Source organism: Salmo salar, chromosome ssa20 (assembly GCF_905237065.1).
Source record: "Salmo salar chromosome ssa20, Ssal_v3.1, whole genome shotgun sequence".
Taxonomy (NCBI): Eukaryota; Metazoa; Chordata; class Actinopteri; order Salmoniformes; family Salmonidae; genus Salmo; species Salmo salar.
In genome coordinates, this window is record NC_059461.1 from 48,788,372 (window position 1) to 48,809,113 (window position 20,742).

Here is a 20,742-nt window from a genome sequence, read left to right on the forward strand (position 1 = left end):
TTTTAGGGAAGCACTTTTGTTGTTGGGTTATACAACGGACGAGTAGCCAGCATTTGAAGCTTACATTTTTCTGTGTCGGTAGAGCCTCTGTCTGGGTGGAAAGGTAACTTTTGAAAGTGCCATGCTTAGATTCATAAGGATGTTTAAGATGCAATTATTTGCAAACAGCATTGCAAACAAGACACTCTGGCTTGACATTGAGAAATATGGCAAGAATGCCTATTTCTCTGTCCATTACTCCCTAAAGCTTCTATTTCCATTATCCACCTTTCTTTTGAGACTTTCTCAGCTCAACATTATCTTGATTGCAAGCTGTTTTCCCCCAATCCACACACAAAGAAATATAAAAACGAATTTAATAGAGACATTGGGGATTTTATCAATGTAATCAGATTGGAAATATTAGGTTGTTATATTTACATTGAACTGATTATATAGCCTACTAACCAGATGTGTTAAAAATCGGCAGATTTTTGTCTCGCCTAGGGCGACAGAACGTCTAGGGCTGGCCCTGAGACCCATGCTTCTGATGTGTGATGGTACGCAGATTGTGTTCCTCCATACAATGCTGGCATGATTCAGCCAGGCCAGCCTCACTTGTCCATAGCTAATTCAATAGAAAAACATAATGCAATTTTTTTTATACAAATGTAGCTTTCCCAACAGGCAGAAAGTACAATCAAAATAACATGCCCTGTGTAAAACAATGACCTCCTCTGGGAGCGCATGGACGACGACGCACAGTGTGACGAATTGGATTCCATATCACATGCTCGCCTGATTTGAAACATGAGAGAGAGAGAGAGAGAGAGAGAGAGAGAGAGAACAGACGTGCCATTATGTAAAACCGATCCTTCCTGAGAAATTGAGGTCACAACGGCTGAGCTTTACATAAACAGTCTCATATTTTATTCCACCAAATAGTATTTTGACCAATCACATAAGATCTTTTCACATTAGATCTTTTTCAGAGCTGATCTGATTGGTCAAAAGACCAGTTAGTGAAAAAAGACCAGAATTGGGCTGCCTGTCTAAACATAGCCAGAATGACCCCTTGGGTTTATGTAGGTATGTGATATGTAAGAACTGGTGGGAAATGCCAGACACATTGGCTGCGTTTACACAGGCAGCCAAATTCTGATTATTTTTCCCACTTATTGGTCTTTTGAAAAAAAAAATCTGCTATTTTTCTAATAATAACAATGAATCCCACAGTTGTGTCAAATTGGCTGGATGTCCTTTGGGTTGCCCATTCACCCTCTGAATGTCACACATACACAATCCATTTCTCAATTGTCTCAAGGCTTAAAAATCTTTATATAACCTGTCTCCCCTTCATCTACACTGATTGAAGTGGATTTGACAAGTGACATCAATACGGGATCATAGCTTTCACCTGGTCAGTCTATGTCGTGGAAAGAGCAGGTGTTCTAAATGTTTTGTATACTCAGTGTATATCTCAATATACAGTTCTGAGGAATTGGAGGGCTTGTGGGTTAACTGGTATAATATGGTTTTGGGATTTTACTATGTCTGTAGACCTGGTTGGTGATTGGCAAATATTAATTGTACACAGAAAGAGGCAGATATTAATGGCAACCTTGAATATTACTATCTGAGGAATTAAAGGAGTGAGAATGAACAAATTGAGGAGTAATGGTCAGAGATTATGAGTGCCAGCAGTTTGGGTTAAAGGTAAGAATAGTTGGGTTTACCGCAGGTAGTTCTTGGTCATGTGACTGTATAAGGCTGCATTTACAACAGGCATCCTAATGTGGATCTTCCACTAATTGGTCTTTTGACCAATCAGATCAGCTCTTTTGTCAATAACTACACTGTCTAAACGCAGCCTAAAGGCTGTTTCTTGAAAGCACTCCTACCAGTTCAACTAATTCATGATTGTTTAGATACTGATATTAGATGAATGGGTTTGGCTTGTTTGAAAATCATAAACGTACCATTAACACGTTATACCCTTGGGGCCACACAACACAAAGTGGAAATAGTATGGCAGTGCCCTGACTTGTGCAATAGCATCCCCCAGTGGCTGGTCAACTCACACCAAACACAATGAAAGACTTCAAGGCAGCAGCTACTCTTCATGGGGTCCAGCGAAATTAAGGCAGTTTATACAAGTTTAGAGACATTACAATACATTCACAGATTTCACAACACACCGTTTGCCCTCAGGCCACTACTCCACAACTACCACATATCTACAGTACAAAACCCATGTATACGTGTATGTAGTGCGTATGCCATCGTGTGTGTATGCATGTGCCTATGTTTGTGTTGCTTCACAGTCCCCTTCCATAAGGTGTTTTGTGTTTTTTAAATCTCATTTTACTGCTTGCATGAGTTACGTTTCCCGTTTTTTACGTAGGCTGCCTACCTCCGTGATCAAGGAAGCCACCTCAAGCCTATAAACAATACTTAATAAATACAGCTCCTACAGCGATGGAAGCGTTCATTTATTTCTCCCAAAGAGCGCTCCATTGCAAAACTCATCTGGTACCAATTTCGTTAGCTTGATGGCTAGCAGTTTAGCGTCTCTGTCAAGTAGAGTTCAACCTGTGTTAAACGGGATTCCGGGACAAGAAATAGCGGTCCAAGCTGTTTAAAACTAATCGCGTCCCGGAATCCACGCAAAAACTAGTTTTGTATTGGTTCTTTCAAGACAACTGGGAACTCGGGGGGGGGGGAAAAACGAGGTCAAATCATGTCAGTGATCTTCAGGTCAGAAAGATGTTTCCGACTTGGAATTCCGAGTTGGATGACAGTTCAAAATAATTTATCCTAGTCGGAGATAGTCTCATCGTCGTCCCCTGCTCCCAATTCCCAGTTGTTTTGAACGCGGCATATATTCTGAGGTGACACACTGGAGGAGTGTCATTCCCTTGACCACGGTTTCCCAATCTCTGTCCTGGCCCCCTCCCCATCAGCATACATACTGCTGGCCCAGACGTTGCATGTGTCACCCTGAACCCTGGCTGCTGATGCTGTTCGGTTGGCCTGCAATTATTTATTTCTAGCTTTCTGTCCACAACAAGAATTGGAAGGGATGAGTAGTGCATGTGTCAGGTTTTGTTTCAAACTGCTTTGCTTTTTGGCACCATTATATAAATCACTCAAAGCAGTAATGTACTTTGAACCAGAAACATGTGAGACCTTCCCACCACTCATTGTGGTTGATTCAGTGATTTACTGTGTTTCACCACATTACCCTGCTGCATACCTCAGGATACAGCATACAATGTTGTTTCTCAACTGAAAGATGTTGAAATCAACTGTTGAGTCAAGTGTTTGTCACTCATGATAATTTACAGTAAACTGCCCATGTTCATACACAGGCAGCCCAATTCTGATCTTTTGTCACTAATTGGTCTTTTGACTAATCAGATCAGCTCTGCAAAAGATCTGTTATTGGTCAAAATACAAATTGGTGGAAAAAATATCAACTAGGGCTGACTAATCTCAGCCATAGCCTTTAAATTCTTCGCCCAGTGTTTGCATTGTAGTCAAAATATTTGGCACCCTCTGAAGTTGACCATGTCATCAGAACAAATGATAAACAATGATTTATTATTTTAAGAACATTTTGACATTTTGATACAGCCTCAAAAGAAAAGAAAAAAAGGAATAGATGGCTAAATAGTTACTATTTCTGCCTAGTTATCCTCCCCGGCATCCAGTCCTAGCCCCTCTCACGCTGCCTAATGCCCCAGACCCCAGGCCCTAGGAGGAGTAGCTGCCAGACTCAAACAGTTTGATGACTATGGCCTCCTCTGGCTGGAGCCTCAGTGTTTCCAGGGAGGTGCCACCCAGGCGGTCCATCCCTGTGCTGGTCACAAACACCCCAGAAGTGGGAAGGCTGGGAGCCCATGCTGGGTCCAGAGCTTGGGCCTCAGGCCCAAGGTTGAGCAGCACCAGGAAGTGGACACAGCCCCAAGAGCGTAGGAAGGCTAGCACCGGGGCCAACGGGGGGTCCAGGGTGGAGTTGGAGGGGAGGGAGGTGGTGTTGAAGGGGAGAAAGGTGAAGCTCCCATAAAGGAGAGATTCTTCTCTGAGGCGAGAGCCACTGAGGGAGCTGAACAGAGCCAAGGCAGAGTGTTTGAGCTTCCTCTGTTCCTGAAGGAAAGAAGGGAAGAACAGAGGTGTCGTAAACGGAGAAACAGATCAAAGGAAAAATAGGCCTGTCATTCTGAGAGACTTTCTGTGGTAAACATCCTTAAACCACTTGCATCTTTCCTAGAACCACTGAGCTCAGATATGGTAATACAGTGGGTATATGAAGACTAACAAATTTGATATTATTTTACTTACACTACTCCCCCCAACAGAGTCGTTCAGTCCATTGGTCTTGTCTGCCTCACATTCCCAGCTCATGTCTGCAGACACATTCTTCACCACAGAAAGAAAACGATTCAATGGTGTTCCACTGTACTAAATAAAGCATGAGCACATCAGATGCAGGTAGTCTGTATTGCATCCCCAGGACTCAAGTCTCTTACCGGTGAATTAACTATTTCTTCTCCGTATTTGACAACAGGTGATCCAGGTAGTGTCATCATCAGAACCAGGAGTATTCTGTGCAACATCGGTGATGCTTCACCGCCCACCTGGTATCTCACACACACACACACACACTATTGATGCAATTTTGCCAATAAATAAGGAGTTGGACACCATCCTCACTAGCCTATACTTTGTGATAGAATGAACAGAAAGAATGTTGGGTCATTACCGTCCAACTGGGCCAAAGTTCGCCGTGGGATGTCGACAGGTGTCTCTCCACAGCAATGGCCACTTCCTGTCCGGACAGAGGGTGATGCTCAAGCGGCAGAAGTGACATCATAACCAGCTCCACCAATGAGCTGTTGACTGACGTGCTAGAGGTATTCAGGGCAGGTAGAGACTCTCCTGTTTGTTTCACCACTACAATCCTGCACAGATGACACAGGTTTCATTCCAACGTCAACCGCAACTACTTTGCAATAAAACATGAACTAGATATTCCTCAATCCTAAACAGATTCCTCACATATAATCAACCAAGTTGTGTATCATTTGGTCTGTACTGTATGTTAGAAGTGTTCGCAGTGCCACAGCACCTCTCATCATCTGATGTGTTGAACTCCTTGACCAGAACTCTCCACTCGGTCAGGGTCTAAAACGAACAGACGGCATGAATGGATAACATTCAGTTAAACATCTGTGCTTATAACGAATGAACTTGAAACCAATTGGTCTGGCTTTGATTGGATGGCAACCAATTTTGAGCATTGCTCAACAGTCTGACCTTTTCTGAATACGCAGCATCTGTGTCACAGATCCCAAATCCTGCCACACCCTGTTCCAACCAAAATCGGAGTGCATACTGGAGAAACAGAACAATTATTAAAACTATTAAAAAGTCTAACAATTGAAACCAAGATCTAGCCATTCTACTCATGGTGTCATGCAAGACCTATCCTACCTGTATTGAGCCAGTGAGGTCAGAGGGAACAGCAGAGTCGTTGCCGACCGAGTCTTTAGGTCCGAACAGGTCCAGATCACAGAAGTCAAACACTACTTTGATGCCTAAAGGAGGGAGACCATGTGAATAGTGGATCAGAACATACAATAAGTTAAGTGCATCTTTCAAGAGCTCTGGAAATGTCCTTGTGAGGATACAGGCTAGCTGGCCTCAGTTTAGGTCTGGCATTAGTCAACTTGTAAGGGCCAGGGGCTCAATTTTTTGTTTTAGAAGTGTGTGTGCGTGTGTGTGTGGGGGGGCATAACTGTTTTTGTATCACATTCCAATGATAACAAAAAACGCAATTTCAGAATGTGGGGGGGGGGGGGGGCCCATGTCCCCCATTTCCAGTGAAAGTTGTGCCCCTGGTAAGGGCAATGATTTCTTGGGTACATACCTGCGTTGTGGCTCTCCATGAGCAGTTGTTGGATCTGAGGCACTGTACCCACTCGCTCATCAATCTTTCTGAGGTCCAGTGGGGACGCGTCCTGGTGAAACAGCCCCTCCAGGATCAGAGCCTTCACACCCAGGGACTTCAGGTACGGTAGCTGCTCACACACCACTGAACAACCAGAAGAATACCACAAAACAACTCAGAAACTAGCTTTACAGATATGACGCTTCGATTCAGCTATGACAAGAAGTGACTTTTTTGTAGCAGGTTAGGAGAATTTACAGAGCAGCCGTGAGAAGTAGGGGTGCTGAGGGTGCTGTAGCACCCCCGGGAAAAAAAGTATAAATATTTTTCACAAAAGTAGTGTACTGAGCCTGTAGTCTTGTATTAGCAGACGATATAACTGTCTGTAGTGCGGACAAACAGGTTTTTCCAGCAGGTCTGCAAATTATAATTTTTTGCAGCACCCCAAACAAAAGTATGTGGACACTTGCTCATCTCATTCCAAAATCATGGGCATTAACATGGAGTTGGTCCCCCCTTTGCTGCTATAACAGCCACCACTTCTGGGAAAGCTTTCCACTAGATGTTGGAACATTGCTGTGGGGACTTCCATTCAGTCACAAGAGCATTAGTGAGGTTGGGCACTAATGTTGGGGCGATTAGGCCTGGCTCACAGACGGTGTTCCAATTAATCCCAAAGGTGCTCGATGGGGTTGAGGTCAGGCCTCTGTGCAGGCCAGTCAAGTTCTTCCACACCGATCTCAACAAACCATTTCTGTATGGACCTCGCTTCGTGCACAAGGGCATTGTCATGCTGAAACAGGAAAGGGCCTACCCCAAACGGTTGCAACAAAGTTGGAAGCACAGAATCGTCTAGATTGTCACTGTATGCTGTAGGGTTAAGATTTCCCATCACGGGAATTAAGGGGCCTAGCCCAAACCGTGAAAAAACAGAGGCTGTTTGGAACTCTGTAGGTAGTGTTGCAACCGAGGACAGAAATATTTTATGCACTACGCGCTTCAGCACTCGGCAGTCCCGTTCTGTGAGCTTGTGTGACCTACCACTTCGTGGCTGAGCAGTTGAAGCTCCTGGACATTTCTGCTTCACAATAACTGCACTTACAGTTGACCGGGGAAGCTCTAGCAGGCCAGAAATGTGACAAACTAACATCCTATGGACAGTGCCATGTTAAAGGTCACTGAGTTCTTCAGTAAAGCCATTCTACTGCCAATTTTTGTCTATGGGGATTGCATGGTTGTGTGCTCCATTTTATACACCTGTCAGTAACGGGTGTGGCTGAAGTAACCAAATCCACTAATTTGTATCCACATACTTTTGTATAAATAGTGTATATCAGTAGGATTAATCAGTGTATATCAATGTGGACACAATGCCTTTTAAAAATGTTTAAGACTGCATTGTAATTTTTAGTGCGTTTTGTGTTTAAAAAAACATTAAATAAAGTGTTTGTACTAAAAGCGCTACTTTCCCAGCGCATGCACACTTTACATTGTGTAGACAGAGTAGTCTATATAGTGCAGCTATTGTATTCTTGGGTGTTTAGGGCCACTGACCGCCCTCTTCCTTTAACTCACCGTCGATACCACCTGGCACCTCGTTCTGGGCGTCCATGAGCAGTATGGGCTGTACGCGGTAAAACAGCGCCCTCTGCCACCACAGTAGCGTCGGTGCGACCGGCCGAGGGCTCTGCACTATGATGGCGATAGAGGCGCCCAGCAAGGCCAGCCAACCCAACCAGAAGACCAACATCAGGAGGGAGCGTATTTTCCTCCACCCTGCCCCCCCCGCTTCGAACTCCAGCTGTTCCTTGGACATGGGCTGCCATTTCGGCGTCTCTGGTTCGGGGTCTGTGATCAGCAGTGGGACCGTCTCAGAGCCACCCAGACTGCCCGACATCCCAGAGCCCACTGCCGTGCTGCCATAGCCACCATCCATGTCCAATGGCATTCCAATTCGGCTACTGCAGTTTCAATTACAAATATTTTGAAAAATGCCATAATCCAATATTATTTACATACAAGGAAACTATCAATTAATAGTTGACAGGCCTACAACTAGGCTACAATTCATTACACTTTCAAACATTTGATGACTTTAAATCGAGGGTTTACGCACGTGCGCCATCTACAAAACGGATTGTTTTTAAAGCTTGCGTAAAACACGCTACACGTTCTATTTTTGTGCCCCTTTCGATAAAATATAGCAAGTTATTTTAACAGAAGTACACCCAGGGAACTCGCCTACGGGACATGCGAAGGCTGTCAGCGTTCGGATTGTCGGGATAGAGGACAGGTATGTCCTGACAGTGACCCTGTCGTCTCTTAACGTGGCGGGTGAGTGCACACACTTGCACGTCATCTTGAAAAATTCCAACCATGCGTTTTAAAAACAACCAATTAGCCAATTTACCTTGTCAATTCATTTGAATTCTAACTCCATCCATTAGCTAAATTTACCAACGTTTAATTTAACAAATATTGATCAGATGAAATAAGACAAAATACCAAGTCTATTTTCCTGGACAAAGCAATATTCTGACCACCTGACAAACAAAACGCAATTTCCCTACATCAAATGTCACATTATATATATATATTAAACATTAATACATCAAATTACCTACTCTTGGCTCTCTCACATGTCACACCCACATGTTTGTGAATAATTTGCTAAATGTCATGTTCAAGGCATAAAATGCTGAATTATGTGATCTATAATATTGATCGATTTATAGAAAATCTTGGCTATTTAATTACATCGCATCATTTCTTGTTACAAAAGGAATAAACTGATAGAAAACATTGTGGCAACCAACACCAGACTGACATCCAACCAACCCTGTGAGTGTTTGATGGCTAATAACTCCATGTTGGAATAAGATGAGGATAAAAAAATGTTTTAAATGGTTCCCATTAACACAATACCTTGGTATTTATATTACTGTTGAAAAGAGTCTTGCAAGATATTGGTGCTGAGAATCACACCAGAGTAAAAAGTGACAATCAGCATCGGTCTCCCCTAATATCTGTCAAATCTAATGCAATGATCTCTAAAAGCGTCATAACACACCTGATAACTGGCGAGCGCTTGTCTTCCTACTGTTCTTTCAGTTTATCCTCTTCTGCTGCATGTGCTTTCTGCAGACCAGTTCTATCCAGTTGGTTGTGTTGTTTTTTTGTCCTCTTAAAGTTTAAGGGGTATGGAGGTGAGAGGGACACTGTGTCTGTCAAATGAAATCTTGGCCGGCGCAATTAGGGTGGAGGTGTTGAGTCTTGACACACCCTGACAACACATTCCGGAGAACCCGTGCTCAACGGGTCTGAGGCCTTGGTAGGGCTTCATTAGAGCCAGGGCTCCCTACTTCCTTTAGATCACGCGTCAAACTCGTTCCACGGAGGGCTGAGTGTCTGCAGGTTTTTGCTCCTCCGTTGTACTTGATTGATGAATTAAGGTCACTGATTAGTAAAGAACTCCCCTCACCTGGTTGTCTAGGTCTTAATTGAAAGGAAAAACCCGCATTTGAAGCCCCTGGTTTAGATGCATAAAACTGGCCAAAAGACAGTTCTGGAACGATACCAATGGTTCATTTTGGAACTGTCTTGTATTCTTCTCCCATGGTCCTTAGTCTAACCCTGTAGTGCTGTGTCTATCAAACACTCCGCTCTATCAAAAATCACAGAATGTCATTTCATTTCATTCATTTATTGCCCCTTGGGTCAGTTAAGGGCTTAAATGCAATGCCCATACAGTCATCAAATCACTGACATACATTTGTGAAAGTTCTCATGGTAATGTGTTGCGCTGTCGAATCCTCTTGGATCCCACTTCCTCCTGATTTCATAGAATTCAAACAGACATGCTGCAGCAGTGTTTGATCCCGAGTCTAGCTCTCTTTGACGTCTGACCTCTGTCATGGAATACAGCTACTACGTTCATCCATTTGGTATGATCCGAAGGAGGAGTAAAGTAACCGTACAACAACAGAGAGCTTTGTAAGGCAGCGCAATGACATGTATTGAAAAGAAAATATGCTAACAGCAGAACCACTTATTTTCAAAAACAGAAGAACAATTTACCTGTAGCTATACTACTTTACCTGTCACAGTGGTCTAAATCGTGTCTAACTGTGAGCATCTGTGCTCTAAACTGCAAAAGGTTACAGTGTGTGTGCTAATAATCCCACAGCCCATATTATCCACTCACTCACTCACTCACTCACTCACTCACTCACTCACTCACGCACACACATTCACACACATTCACACACACTGGACATATGATGTTGTGTCCATCATCGTCATGACACACATCTATTCATGTCACCCATGCTCCCTCACAGGATTATGCAGATGATCTAGTGTAGGCCATGCCATCACAGGACACATGCATATCGGAGCCTTCACTGGTCTGCAAGGGTTGTTTTTTCAATTTAATTTGATGCGGCAGTATGGAGTTGCACACTGCTTAAACATATCAGTTTGATTTTAAATGAAATAACATGATCAGCCTTATTCATAAGCTTCTAGTCTAGAAGAAAATGAACTACCCAGGCACTGTAATGTGTAAAGTAAGAAAGTTAATAAATATTATATCTAATTATCATGTATTTTAAAGAATAGTTTTGGAATATGTAATTCTTCCCTTACTGGAATAATGCTAACTATTTGATATTTTCTGATGGTACAGTAGACTTGTTGATAGACAGTGTAAATGAGGAACAGAGAAGAGATGATTGGCTAAGGGCAGGCCCAGGTCACACCCCCTCCCACCATAGTTCTTTATTTAGCTATTGGCTGATTCCTCCGCTGAAAAGCGGAGGCCCCAATTCTAAATGGTCGCCATGGATACGCGAGGCTGAAGAATACATTTCCATGGATACGACTAGTTGGAGTCTTCAGATCCTCCAATGTCCTGGAATGCGACACGTCAATTACGTGTCAGGGGAAAAGGTAACTTAGTTACTTTGTAGTCCAGTTTGCGCTTATGTGTTTAGTGAGACAGAGGGCACGCTTGCTCTATGTTTGGTCATCTCCTACCATTGGTTCCAGAGCTCTGAAGGGTGTTACAAACTTCCGATATGCAGAGATGACACAGTCTCTTCTGCAAAGGAAAAAGAGAACAAGTTATGACAAATTATGAACATTTAATATAAACAATTACTCATTTGTTCACACACATCTAGGCCTCTTGTCACTTTTTGATCTCTGACTGGTGAGTCATGTGATCGAGTGACTTACTTGCTGGTGACTCCTCCCCCTGGTGGCAGGCCAGGTATGTCCTCAGAGACCAGAAACTTCATCACATACAGCAGGTCTGGGTCCTTGTCCCGCGACTTTAGCAAGTTGACAATCTCTACACACACAGACGGAGAGAAAGGGAGAGAGTTACGTAATACTCGGTCCCTGTTGTCAGAGGGGAGAATTAAGCTGCTATTGTCTCAGAGTTCTTGTTATTGTAATCAAGTTTCATTTTGATGTGGTGTGATGCCATATTAATATGAAAGCCTGCTGTGAGTGAGACCAAGCCAAGATGGTTTAGAGTCGCATAGTAAGCTTAATCGCAACTCAAGCCCATCGAAATTCCTACCTTCCACTTTGGCCTCGAGGATTGTCTCTAGCTTGGCCTCTTTTTGTAGGGCCTCTTGTGACACCTGGGGTGCACCAGGGAAGGTCACGATGATGATGCTCATGTTGTCCAAACTACCCTGTAGGGGGCGACAAAGAGGCAGATTGATATAGGCACAATTCTACGAGCTCTTGTAAGAGAAGCATAAACCAATATTTTATATGAATAGGAAACATTGTTGGCGTATGATTCATTTCAGTAATGTCATTTGTTACCCCAAACATTGAAAAGCTAAATGAAATGTCATGGGGGGGGGAGCTGTCATAATGCTGCCACTATTGATTGTTTACTTGAGGAATAATAATATGATGGTGAGGAATATTCTTCGCATGCTTAATGGTAATGTAAACAGAGGATAAAATAAGTGTCATTGTGACATCACAATGGAGAACAGGACTATGACGTCTCAAAGTGCACTGTGTTATGTAAAAATCTTCTCAGCTGGGAAGATTTTTACATGGCATTGCAGGTGGAGGGAAATTGTGATGTCATAATTGTGTACTGACAGAGAGCAGAGATGAGAATTTTGGAAAAGGGTCACAATGGAACAGTGGGACGTGGAATTAAGAATTAGAATACCAGAATGGACATAAGTCGCTATGGATACTAAATGGCTAAAATATAATGATGGTTCCAAAGTTCAGCCAATGTTTGCCAGTGCTGTGATAAATTCTTCACGTTCATTGTTTTACACAATATCTAATCTGCACTGTATGTGTGTTAGCTAGCTAGCCAGCCAGTTTTAGAGGAGTGATTCCATTAATTAATATGCCAATATTCCATTCAAACAATGCAGTCAATCCACAGCTGAAATCAGTTGATGATAGGTCTTACACAAGTTGTAAATGCATCAAGTACTGATATTGTATCATATAACAGCACTCACAGCTTTCCCCAAAAACTAAATCTGGACATATATGTCTGTTTACATATATTTTAGAGGCTATTCATACATCTGTATAAACCTGTATAAACGGTATTTATAATTATATGACAATATTTTAGGTTGACTATAATTCTATTACACAATTTATGAAACATCACATGCCTTACATTTACATTCCTGCATAAATAAAAGCAGGAAATGCATCACCCATGTCTCTACTGCCATTCATTCCAATTAGACTGGTTTTGGATTTCTCCCTGATCAAGATGGCTGCCATTTCACCCCATTCTGGAATTGTGAGGGTACATGACATAGCCCCTCTAGTAATGTAATAGGATCTCTATGGGGACTAATTGGTTATTGTGATGTCATGTCACAGAGCTGAGAAGCTAGGTTCACTGTGTGTTACAACATAACCCGTCTAGCTGAAGTACAGACTCCAAAGAGGTAAGCCTGTTCTGTTGCCATTGATAAAGTGAGCCTCTTCTTGGCCAGGTTAATAGGCCTAGCTCCCAGCTGGTGTGGCCCTGAGACCCTGACAGTCTAACACACACACACTCACCCATAATCCTTCACTGTGTTTCCCTCACCTCTGTCCCTCTCTCCCTCCCTCTCATAATCCTGCTATTTAGAGGACAGGTACAGGTCGTGCCAGTGTTAAGATGTACCATTGTAAGTCCTAACCAGCCTAAGCAGACCTGAATAAGATAACTGCTTACATAATGCTTGGTACATTTGGTATGTAACGATGAAGGCCCTTCACCACACACCCTGTCCAGTGATTAGTGCCATCATGAACTCCCCTTCACAAAGGTGGTGACCCTTGTGACCTAAATCATTAGAGCCCTATTTCTAAACTTTCTTGCCTAGCTAAAATATTAGAATCCTTGATTAATTCTCAGCTAAGATCGTTCTTATCTATGAAATGTATTCTAAATGTACATCAGTCAGGTTTTAGACCAGGTCATAGAACTATCTCTGCTGCAACCCTAGTTATAAATGATGTGGTTAACTATGTGGATAAAAGGCAACATTGTGCTGCCCTATTCATTGACCTGTCAAATGCTCTCGATACTATTGATCACTCACAGCTAATTCGGAGGCTTTCCTCAATTGGCCTAGACCAGGCTGCATGTAACTGGTTTAAAAATGAAATGATAGATAGAACTCAATATGTATCTACTCATGGTGTTCAATCAGGTTTTCTGGATATTACGAAAGGTGCCTTGTAGGAGTCAATTCTGGGTTGTGTACTTTTTACTGTTTACGTTAACAAAATCAACTTGTCTGTAACAGAAAAAGTGTTACCTGCACTGTATACCGATGATAGTGTTGTGTATGCTATTGTCCCCACGGTTGACCAGGCTCACTCTGAACTACAGTCTGCCTTCATTGTATTACAGAACAACGTTATTGACCTGAAATTAGTATCGAGTGCAGGTAAAACAAAGTATATATTGTTCTCTACACTCTTAGAAAAAAGGTGCACATCTAGAACCTCAAAGGGTACTTCGGCTGTCCCCATAGGATAACTCTTTGAAAACCCCTTTTTGGTTCCAGGTAGAACCCTTTTTAGTTCCATGTAGAACCTTTTACACAGAGGGCTCTACCTGGAACCAAAAAGGGTTCTACCTGGAACCAAAAAGGGTTCTCCTATGGGATAGCCGAATAACATTTTTGGACCCCCTTTTTTTAAAGGGTGTAGAGCGCATAAAAATAACTGTGATGATTTAAGAATATGTACTTTAGATGGTGTCCATATTGATCGTGTCCCTTAGAAATATCTGGGCATCTGGATAGATGAAAGGATGTCTTTTAAAAAGCATATTGATGAGTTAGTTAAGACGCTGAGAGTAAAAGTGGTCTTCTTCGACAGAAATAGGTCCTGCCTCTTGCTAAATAGTAGAAAGCAGAATATTCAGTCGAAGTTCCTTTAGGTCCTAGAGTATTGCGACATCATCTATATGAACGCAGCTGCCACTTCATTAAAGCCGTTAGATGCAGTTTATCATGACGCACCGTGCTTTATTACGGCCGACAATTTTAGCACTCATCACCGCATTCTCTAACAGGAAGTTGGTTGGCCCTCTGTGATGTCACGTAGGTTGATACATTGCTATGTTTTCATTTATAAAGCCCTTTTACAAAAGGTCCCACTGTACCGGACATCATTACTAAACTTTAGGTACACGAGTTACCACCCCCGCTCTCAGGGATGGCTAACTCTGGGAATTCCTTTGGTCTCTACTGAGTTAGGTACATTTACATTTTAATCATTTAGCAGACGCTCTTATCCAGAGCGACTTACAGTAGTGAATGCATACATTTCATACATTTTTCTCCGTACTGGTCCCCAAAATCAGCTTTTACTTTTCTTGCACCTCATTTGTGGAAAAATCTTGAAAATGTTCTTAAATTGGATGTATTGGTACCTCTAGGGCAATTCAGAAAGCTGATTGAGGACCTTATTACTGATCAATGTGTTGTTTTTCTTTTTTCTTTCTGCTTGCATTTTGTATTTATATTTTGATGTGTACATTTTCTGTAATTTCTGTAATTCAGGGCTCATCTGTAAAATAGACCTTTGTCTCAGTATGACTCCATGATAAAATAAAATAAAAATAATAATCTTGAATTAAAGACAATATTTAGGCCATTGCCTATCGAGGAGACTCCCTACAGTGCAGTGTAAGTCATCTTGCTGTACCAACCTGGCTGTGTCCTGCTGTTAAATCCTCTGACTGATCTAAACTGAGGATTGGAATGGTATTTGTCTCCAGGACTCCAGGAAGGGAGAGGACAGCCAAGACCTGGGGATGATATCATTGCCTGAAGATACTGCCAAAGTCCTCTTAACCCTCTCACCCCCGGCACCTTCTGACTTTCCATACAATGTCCAGTTATGGTCATTGTTGCAATTTACTCACTTTGGCAATTATTGAGTATGAGTGTACCCCTTTTGAAGTTTATACTCTGGTCCTGCATATGTACCCATATAGAGAAGGCAGAGGTTTAGGATCAGTGTGACTCTGCATGTAGTGTGATCTGACCATTTATACACTGACCTTATAGAGGCAGAGGTCAATGACCTGGTTGCAGATCTCCCTCAGGTCATCGCACACCTGCAGGCGACTGTGGACGAACGCACACAGCTCCTCATTGCCGATGGCGTCCCACACTCCGTCACAAGCCACTATGAGGAACTCGTCTTGCGGGGACCTCTCCAGCTCGTACACCTCTGGCTCTGGGGAGACCAGCTGCTCAGTCTGGGACCTCCAGTCCACCTCCTTAAAGTCAAAGTCTCCCAGGGACCTGGACACGGCCAGGGAGCCGTTCACCCTATGCTGGGTCACCGAGCCACCTGCGTTCTGTATCCGCTCCTTCTCCCTGGGGTTGAAGGGCTTGTGGTCCTCCGTGTAGAAGATGACCTGGCCGTCACGGCAGAGGAGCGTCCGCGAGTCGCCACAGTTGACGAAGTAGACGTACTGCGGCGAGAGCATGACGGCGGCCGCCGTGGAGCCGCTGCGCTCCCAGCATTCCTGGCGCGTCAGCGTGTGCATGTGGCTGTCAATGGCCAGGAAGGCTTCGACGATCCCCTCCTTCACGTCGTCAGGGTCCTCCTGTGCCTTTACGCGCCCTGGAGGAGAGATCAATACGAGTTAACGACCTGGCCTATACGTGACAAATAAACATAATTTGATTCTAATTCATATTACCGTAATTTCCGGACTATTAAGCGCACCTGAATATAAGCCGCACCCACTGAATTAAAAAAAAGTAATTATTTTGAACATAAATAAGCCGCACATGTCTATAAGCCGCAGGTGCCTACCGGTACATTGAAAGAAATTAACTTTACACAGGCTTTAACGAAACACGGCTTGTAACAAAAATAAATAGGCTTTAACGAAACACGGCTTGTAACAAAAAATAAAAAATTAGCAGTAAGCTTTAGTTGTCTTTTTGCACTGAGTCAATTCCTCACGCTGCTGTTTCCAACGTCTTATCATCGACTCATTAAGACCAAGCTCCCGTGCAGCAGCTCTATTTCCTTTTCCAACAGCCAGATCAATCGCCTTCAACTTGAAAGCTGCATCATATGCATTTTTCCGTGTCTTTGCCATGATGAGGGTGACAAAATGACTACCGTAATCAGAATGATGTGAAGTTTGAGAGCGCTTCATTTAATCTAAACAGTAAACAAAAAAGTTGTTTGACCGTAACCCGTTCGGCAATTTCATTGGTCTAATGAAAGCTTCATGCCGCCAAAAAACTGAGTACGTCACAGAATGTGTTTTTGTTTTTTTTAAATTTGAAAGCGGGAAAAATCCATATATTAGCCGCGTCATTGTTTAAGCCGCGAGGTTCAAAGACTGGGAAAAAAGTTGCGGCTTATAGTCCGGAATTTACGGTAGGTCTCGCTGCCTAAAATCGACATGCAGAAGTTAACTACAGTGTGGCCAACTACAGGATAACTACACATAGTTACAATACAATTCTTTGACCCCCAGCCTTACCAGCTTGGTTCTAGGGGACAAATGCCCACTGTGCCCTGCCAGAGCCCAAATCTCAGAGCTCAGATCGTGTTGTAGTCCTCTGAGGTGACTGTCTCTGTCTTGCCCGTGGCATTATTTTGAATTAATGCCATGTAGGTTAGGATTAAACGTTTGTCTTGAGTTAAGTAGCAGACACTGTAGGCTCAAGTGGCAGATTAAGTATCTCATACTTCGGCCAAGAACAAGGATCAAGAGGTTTTCAACAACAACAGCTGTCAGCCATGTTGTGCTACCATGTTTATGTTTAGGAATAATAAGTAAAACCAAGAGAGATAATGTCTTTGCTATTCAAGATGAAGATTACACTCTCCCTCATACACCATACACATAGCCTACTGCACAACGGCACCTTGTCATTGCTCCAATTGAAGACACCCATGCCTAAGACAAAGTTGTTTATTGATTTATCAAACAATATCTGTCTGTGGAACACACACTGGAAATAGGTGTTGTAAAATGCTTCCCTACTTGCCCAAATAAATGCTTGCACATATTCCCTTCAAGTGAAAATAAATGAGGCTGCCAACAATGATTATAAATCAGTTAGTCAAAGTGCGCGGCCCAATTTGGTACCTGTAGCGAGGATGTGTTGCAGCAGGTTGTGGGAGCAGTACTGTGCCACCATGTTGCCAGCGTGTCCATCAAACACTGCATAGTAGCCCCACTCCGCCAGCTCCCCTCCCATCTCCGGCATGCAGGTGTGGGCGTCCTCCATCTGCGCCCTCCAGCCCTGCATGCTGGCCGTTGCATAGTTCACTCCCCACTGAGACCTCCCCTCGGCTGTGTGTTTATCCAGGATGGGCCGGTCCAGGTAGACGCTCGGCCCATTATCCTCATCACTGAAGTCCTCTTCGCTCCCCTCCTGGCCATCTCTCTGTCCCCCCTTAAAGAAGAAGGTGACCATCTTCTCTGTCTCCTTGGCTAGCTGGCGTAGGAAGGAGGGCACCTCCACGGTGCTGGCCCGCCTGGCTGTCCTCATGGCTCCTCGGAGGTGCCGCTCGAGTCTATTTCCTGACCTGGCACTGGTCCTCTTCTTCCCCTCTCTCCTCCTTCTCCCAGTCTGTGTCCCCCGCAGCAGGTCCAGGGCAGTGGGTTTAGCTGGACACGCTGAGCAGGTGGACAATGTGTCAACTCTGGACTGTAGAGTTGTGTTTAGGTGGGCTTCACAAGATACTGGCAGAAATCGTGGTGGCCATCCTTGTCTTTGTAAACCGTAGTATCTGTATCTAGTTGCCGTAGTATCTGGATTCCTAGCGTTTGTCTCAATGTGTATGTGTCTGTATGGTGTCCACTCTAACTCCTTCTAGGTCTTTCTACCACTCTTTCTCTCCTGTCCCTGGCCAGTGTTTGCCCTGTGATGCTATTGGCCTAAATCTATTTCTATTGACTTATCCCTCAGCATGATCACTGCTCCTCTCTCTCTCTCTCTCTCTCTCTCTCTCAATGCTACTAGTTAATCTCCAAATTGCGAGGGATCTTAGATTAGCACTTGCATGAACGAATGTACAGTATGGATTATGAGCCTGTCAGCGTTTTGTTGCAGCACGGTGGACAGATAGAATGAGCTCTCCAACTCTCTGTAACTGGATCCCTGTAGTTTATTTTCAGAACTGTTAGCAATTATTCACTGAATATAGTCCACCACTCTCTTTCTTTCTCTTTTTCTCTCCTTCTCTTTAACACGATGCCACACACACGCTCACACACAACACACACACACATACTAGAATGGATTAGCCCATCAGTGACTCATCTGATACGGAGGACCCAGATTATTATCCAGGTGTGTCATGATTAAACCAGTTTAACAGGTCAACCAGTTTAACACAAGTCAGTTCACCTCATTAGTGATATAACTGAAGCATGAGGGAAATCCTCACTCAACAGGTGTGATCTGGGCCCCTAGCTACAGTACAAGTGTAGGCATTCCTCTTCCACCTCTGCTGTTTCTCTTAAGATAATTACCTGGTGTGCATTTGCAGCTTCTGACCTATTTTAGATGCAGTCATTCTGGCGTGGTCTAGTAGATTACTGGGTTTAAAGTTGTGTATACGTGAGGTTGGGAGCTGATCACGCTATCTATAAAGCCCGTTCTAGGTCAGGTTGTGTGTTCAGGTTGGGGATGGGACCCGCTATATGGTGGTCAGATACAGAAGTGAATGAGTAAGTAACCTACACGTGCACTCGCCTGCGTATTTATTTGGACAGTGAAGCTGAAATGTGTAAATTTGGCTCTATACTCCCACGTTTTGGATTGGAGATCAAATGTTTCAGATGAGGTGACAGTACAGAATGTCACCTTTTATTTGAGGGTATTTCTCATGTGTTTTAGCATTTAGAAATGAATGCAATTTATGTATCTATTCCCCCCATTTGAAGATGTCATTTTTTTCCCTATACAAATTCACTTGTATATTAAAGTAGTCAAAACGTTAGTATTTGGTCCCATATTCTTAGCACGTGACTACATCAAGCTTGTTGGGTGTATTTACAGTTTGTTTTGGTTGTGTTTCGGATTGTAACGATGTACGCTGAGAGTCGGGAAGCAAGTTTAGGGAGTGAATACATTTAATAAATAAATGAACAAAACAAGAAACACAAACAGCGCACCGACATGAAACTGCAACAATGACGACTGGAGAAGGAACCAAAGGGAGTGACATGTAAAGGGAAGGTAATCAAGGAGGTGATGGAGTCCAGGTGAGTGTCGTTATGCGTGTAATGGTGGTGACAGGTGTGCGCCGTAACGAGCAGCCTGGTGACCTAGAGGCCGGAGAGGGAGCACACATGACACGGATTATGTTTTGCCCAATAGAAACTGAGTGGTGAATAATGTATTGTGTCATTTTGGAGTCACTTATTGTAAATAAGAATAGAAGATGTTTCTGATCACTTCTACATTAATGCGGATAATCGTGAATTTATTGTGAATAATGATGAGTGAGAAAGTTACAGAGGAAATGCAAATAGTCCGGGTGGCCATTTGATTAATTGTTCAGCAGTCTTATGGCTTGGGGGTAGAATCTGTTAAGGAGCCTTTTGGACCCAGAATTGGCGCTCTGGTACTGCTTGCCGTGCGGTAGCAGAGAGAACAGTCTATGACTTGGGTGACTTTAGTCTTTGACCATTTCTTTGGCCTTGCTCTGACACCATGTAGTATATAGGTCCTGGATGGCAGGAAGCTTTGCCCCAGTGATGTACTGGGCCGTACGCACTACCCTCTGTAGCGCCTTACGGTTGGATGCCAAGCAGTTGCCATACCAGGCAGTGATGACACCAGTCAGGATGCTCTCGATGGTGCAGCTGTAGAACCTTTTGAGGATCTGGGGACCCATGCCAAATCTTTTCTCCTGAGGGGGAAAGGCATTATCGTGCCCTCTTCACAACGTTCTTGGTGTGTTTGGTATGATCATTTGTTGGTGATGTGGACACCAAGGAACTTGAAACTCTCGACCCGCTCCACTACAGCCCCATCGATGTGAATGGGGTCATGTTCGGCCCTCCTTTTCCTGCAGTCCACGATCATCTCTTTTGTCTTGCTCTTTTGCCACACTGCCAGGTCTTTGACCTCCTCCCTATAGGCTGTCTCATCGTTGTCGGTGATCAGGCCTTCCACCGTTGTGTCGTCAGAAAACTTAATGATGGTGTTGGAGTTGTGCATGGCCACGCAGTCGTGGGTGAACAGGGAGTACAAGAGGGGACTAAGCACGCACCCCTGAGGGGCCCCCGTGTTGAGGATCAG

At 43.6% G+C, this 20,742-nt stretch overlaps 2 protein-coding genes across 3 annotated transcripts; both read right to left on the reverse strand.

Annotated features, from left to right (window-relative positions):
- Positions 1-3,492: 3,492 nt before the first annotated feature.
- LOC123729249 (4F2 cell-surface antigen heavy chain) lies at positions 3,493-9,397 on the reverse strand. Of its 2 annotated transcripts, none has more exons than XM_045703532.1 (10): positions 8,858-9,004; positions 7,508-7,893; positions 5,912-6,076; positions 5,476-5,579; positions 5,299-5,376; positions 5,111-5,166; positions 4,745-4,943; positions 4,512-4,619; positions 4,324-4,401; positions 3,493-4,128 (listed from the first exon to the last, which is right to left on the reverse strand). In XM_045703532.1, exons 2-10 carry the CDS (start codon positions 7,878-7,880, stop codon positions 3,736-3,738), a joined length of 1,554 nt encoding a protein of 517 aa, XP_045559488.1. In that variant the 5' UTR covers positions 7,881-7,893; positions 8,858-9,004; the 3' UTR covers positions 3,493-3,735. The 2 variants fall into 2 exon arrangements, with proteins under 2 accessions (XP_045559488.1, XP_045559487.1); XM_045703531.1 differs by having other exon boundaries at positions 3,494-4,128; positions 9,003-9,397.
- Positions 9,398-9,619: 222 nt separating this feature from the next.
- ppm1na (protein phosphatase, Mg2+/Mn2+ dependent, 1Na (putative)) lies at positions 9,620-18,431 on the reverse strand. The gene is made up of 6 exons (XM_045703533.1): positions 17,574-18,431; positions 15,510-16,081; positions 11,520-11,637; positions 11,171-11,285; positions 10,970-11,033; positions 9,620-10,844 (listed from the first exon to the last, which is right to left on the reverse strand). The coding sequence occupies exons 1-6, from the start codon at positions 17,977-17,979 to the stop codon at positions 10,815-10,817; spliced, it is 1,305 nt and encodes a 434-aa protein (XP_045559489.1). The 5' UTR covers positions 17,980-18,431; the 3' UTR covers positions 9,620-10,814.
- Between the last annotated feature and the right edge of the window lie 2,311 nt (positions 18,432-20,742).

Bases quoted from the DNA above. Each gene is read 5' to 3' on its own strand.
- LOC123729249 (XM_045703532.1), bottom strand. From the start codon at position 7,880: ATGCCATTGGACATGGATGGTGGCTATGGCAGCACGGCAGTGGGCTCT. The intron at 5,377-5,475 runs GTAGGATAGGTC...CTGTTTCTCCAG, and splicing joins ACCTCACTGGCTCAATACAG to TATGCACTCCGATTTTGGTT. The intron at 4,402-4,511 runs GTAAGAGACTTG...TCTGTGGTGAAG, and splicing joins AAGAAATAGTTAATTCACCG to AATGTGTCTGCAGACATGAG.
- ppm1na (XM_045703533.1), bottom strand. From the start codon at position 17,979: ATGAGGACAGCCAGGCGGGCCAGCACCGTGGAGGTGCCCTCCTTCCTA. The intron at 11,638-15,509 runs GTCAGTGTATAA...CGCCCCCTACAG, and splicing joins TTGACCTCTGCCTCTATAAG to GGTAGTTTGGACAACATGAG. The intron at 11,286-11,519 runs GTAGGAATTTCG...CTGTGTGTGTAG, and splicing joins CCTCGAGGCCAAAGTGGAAG to AGATTGTCAACTTGCTAAAG.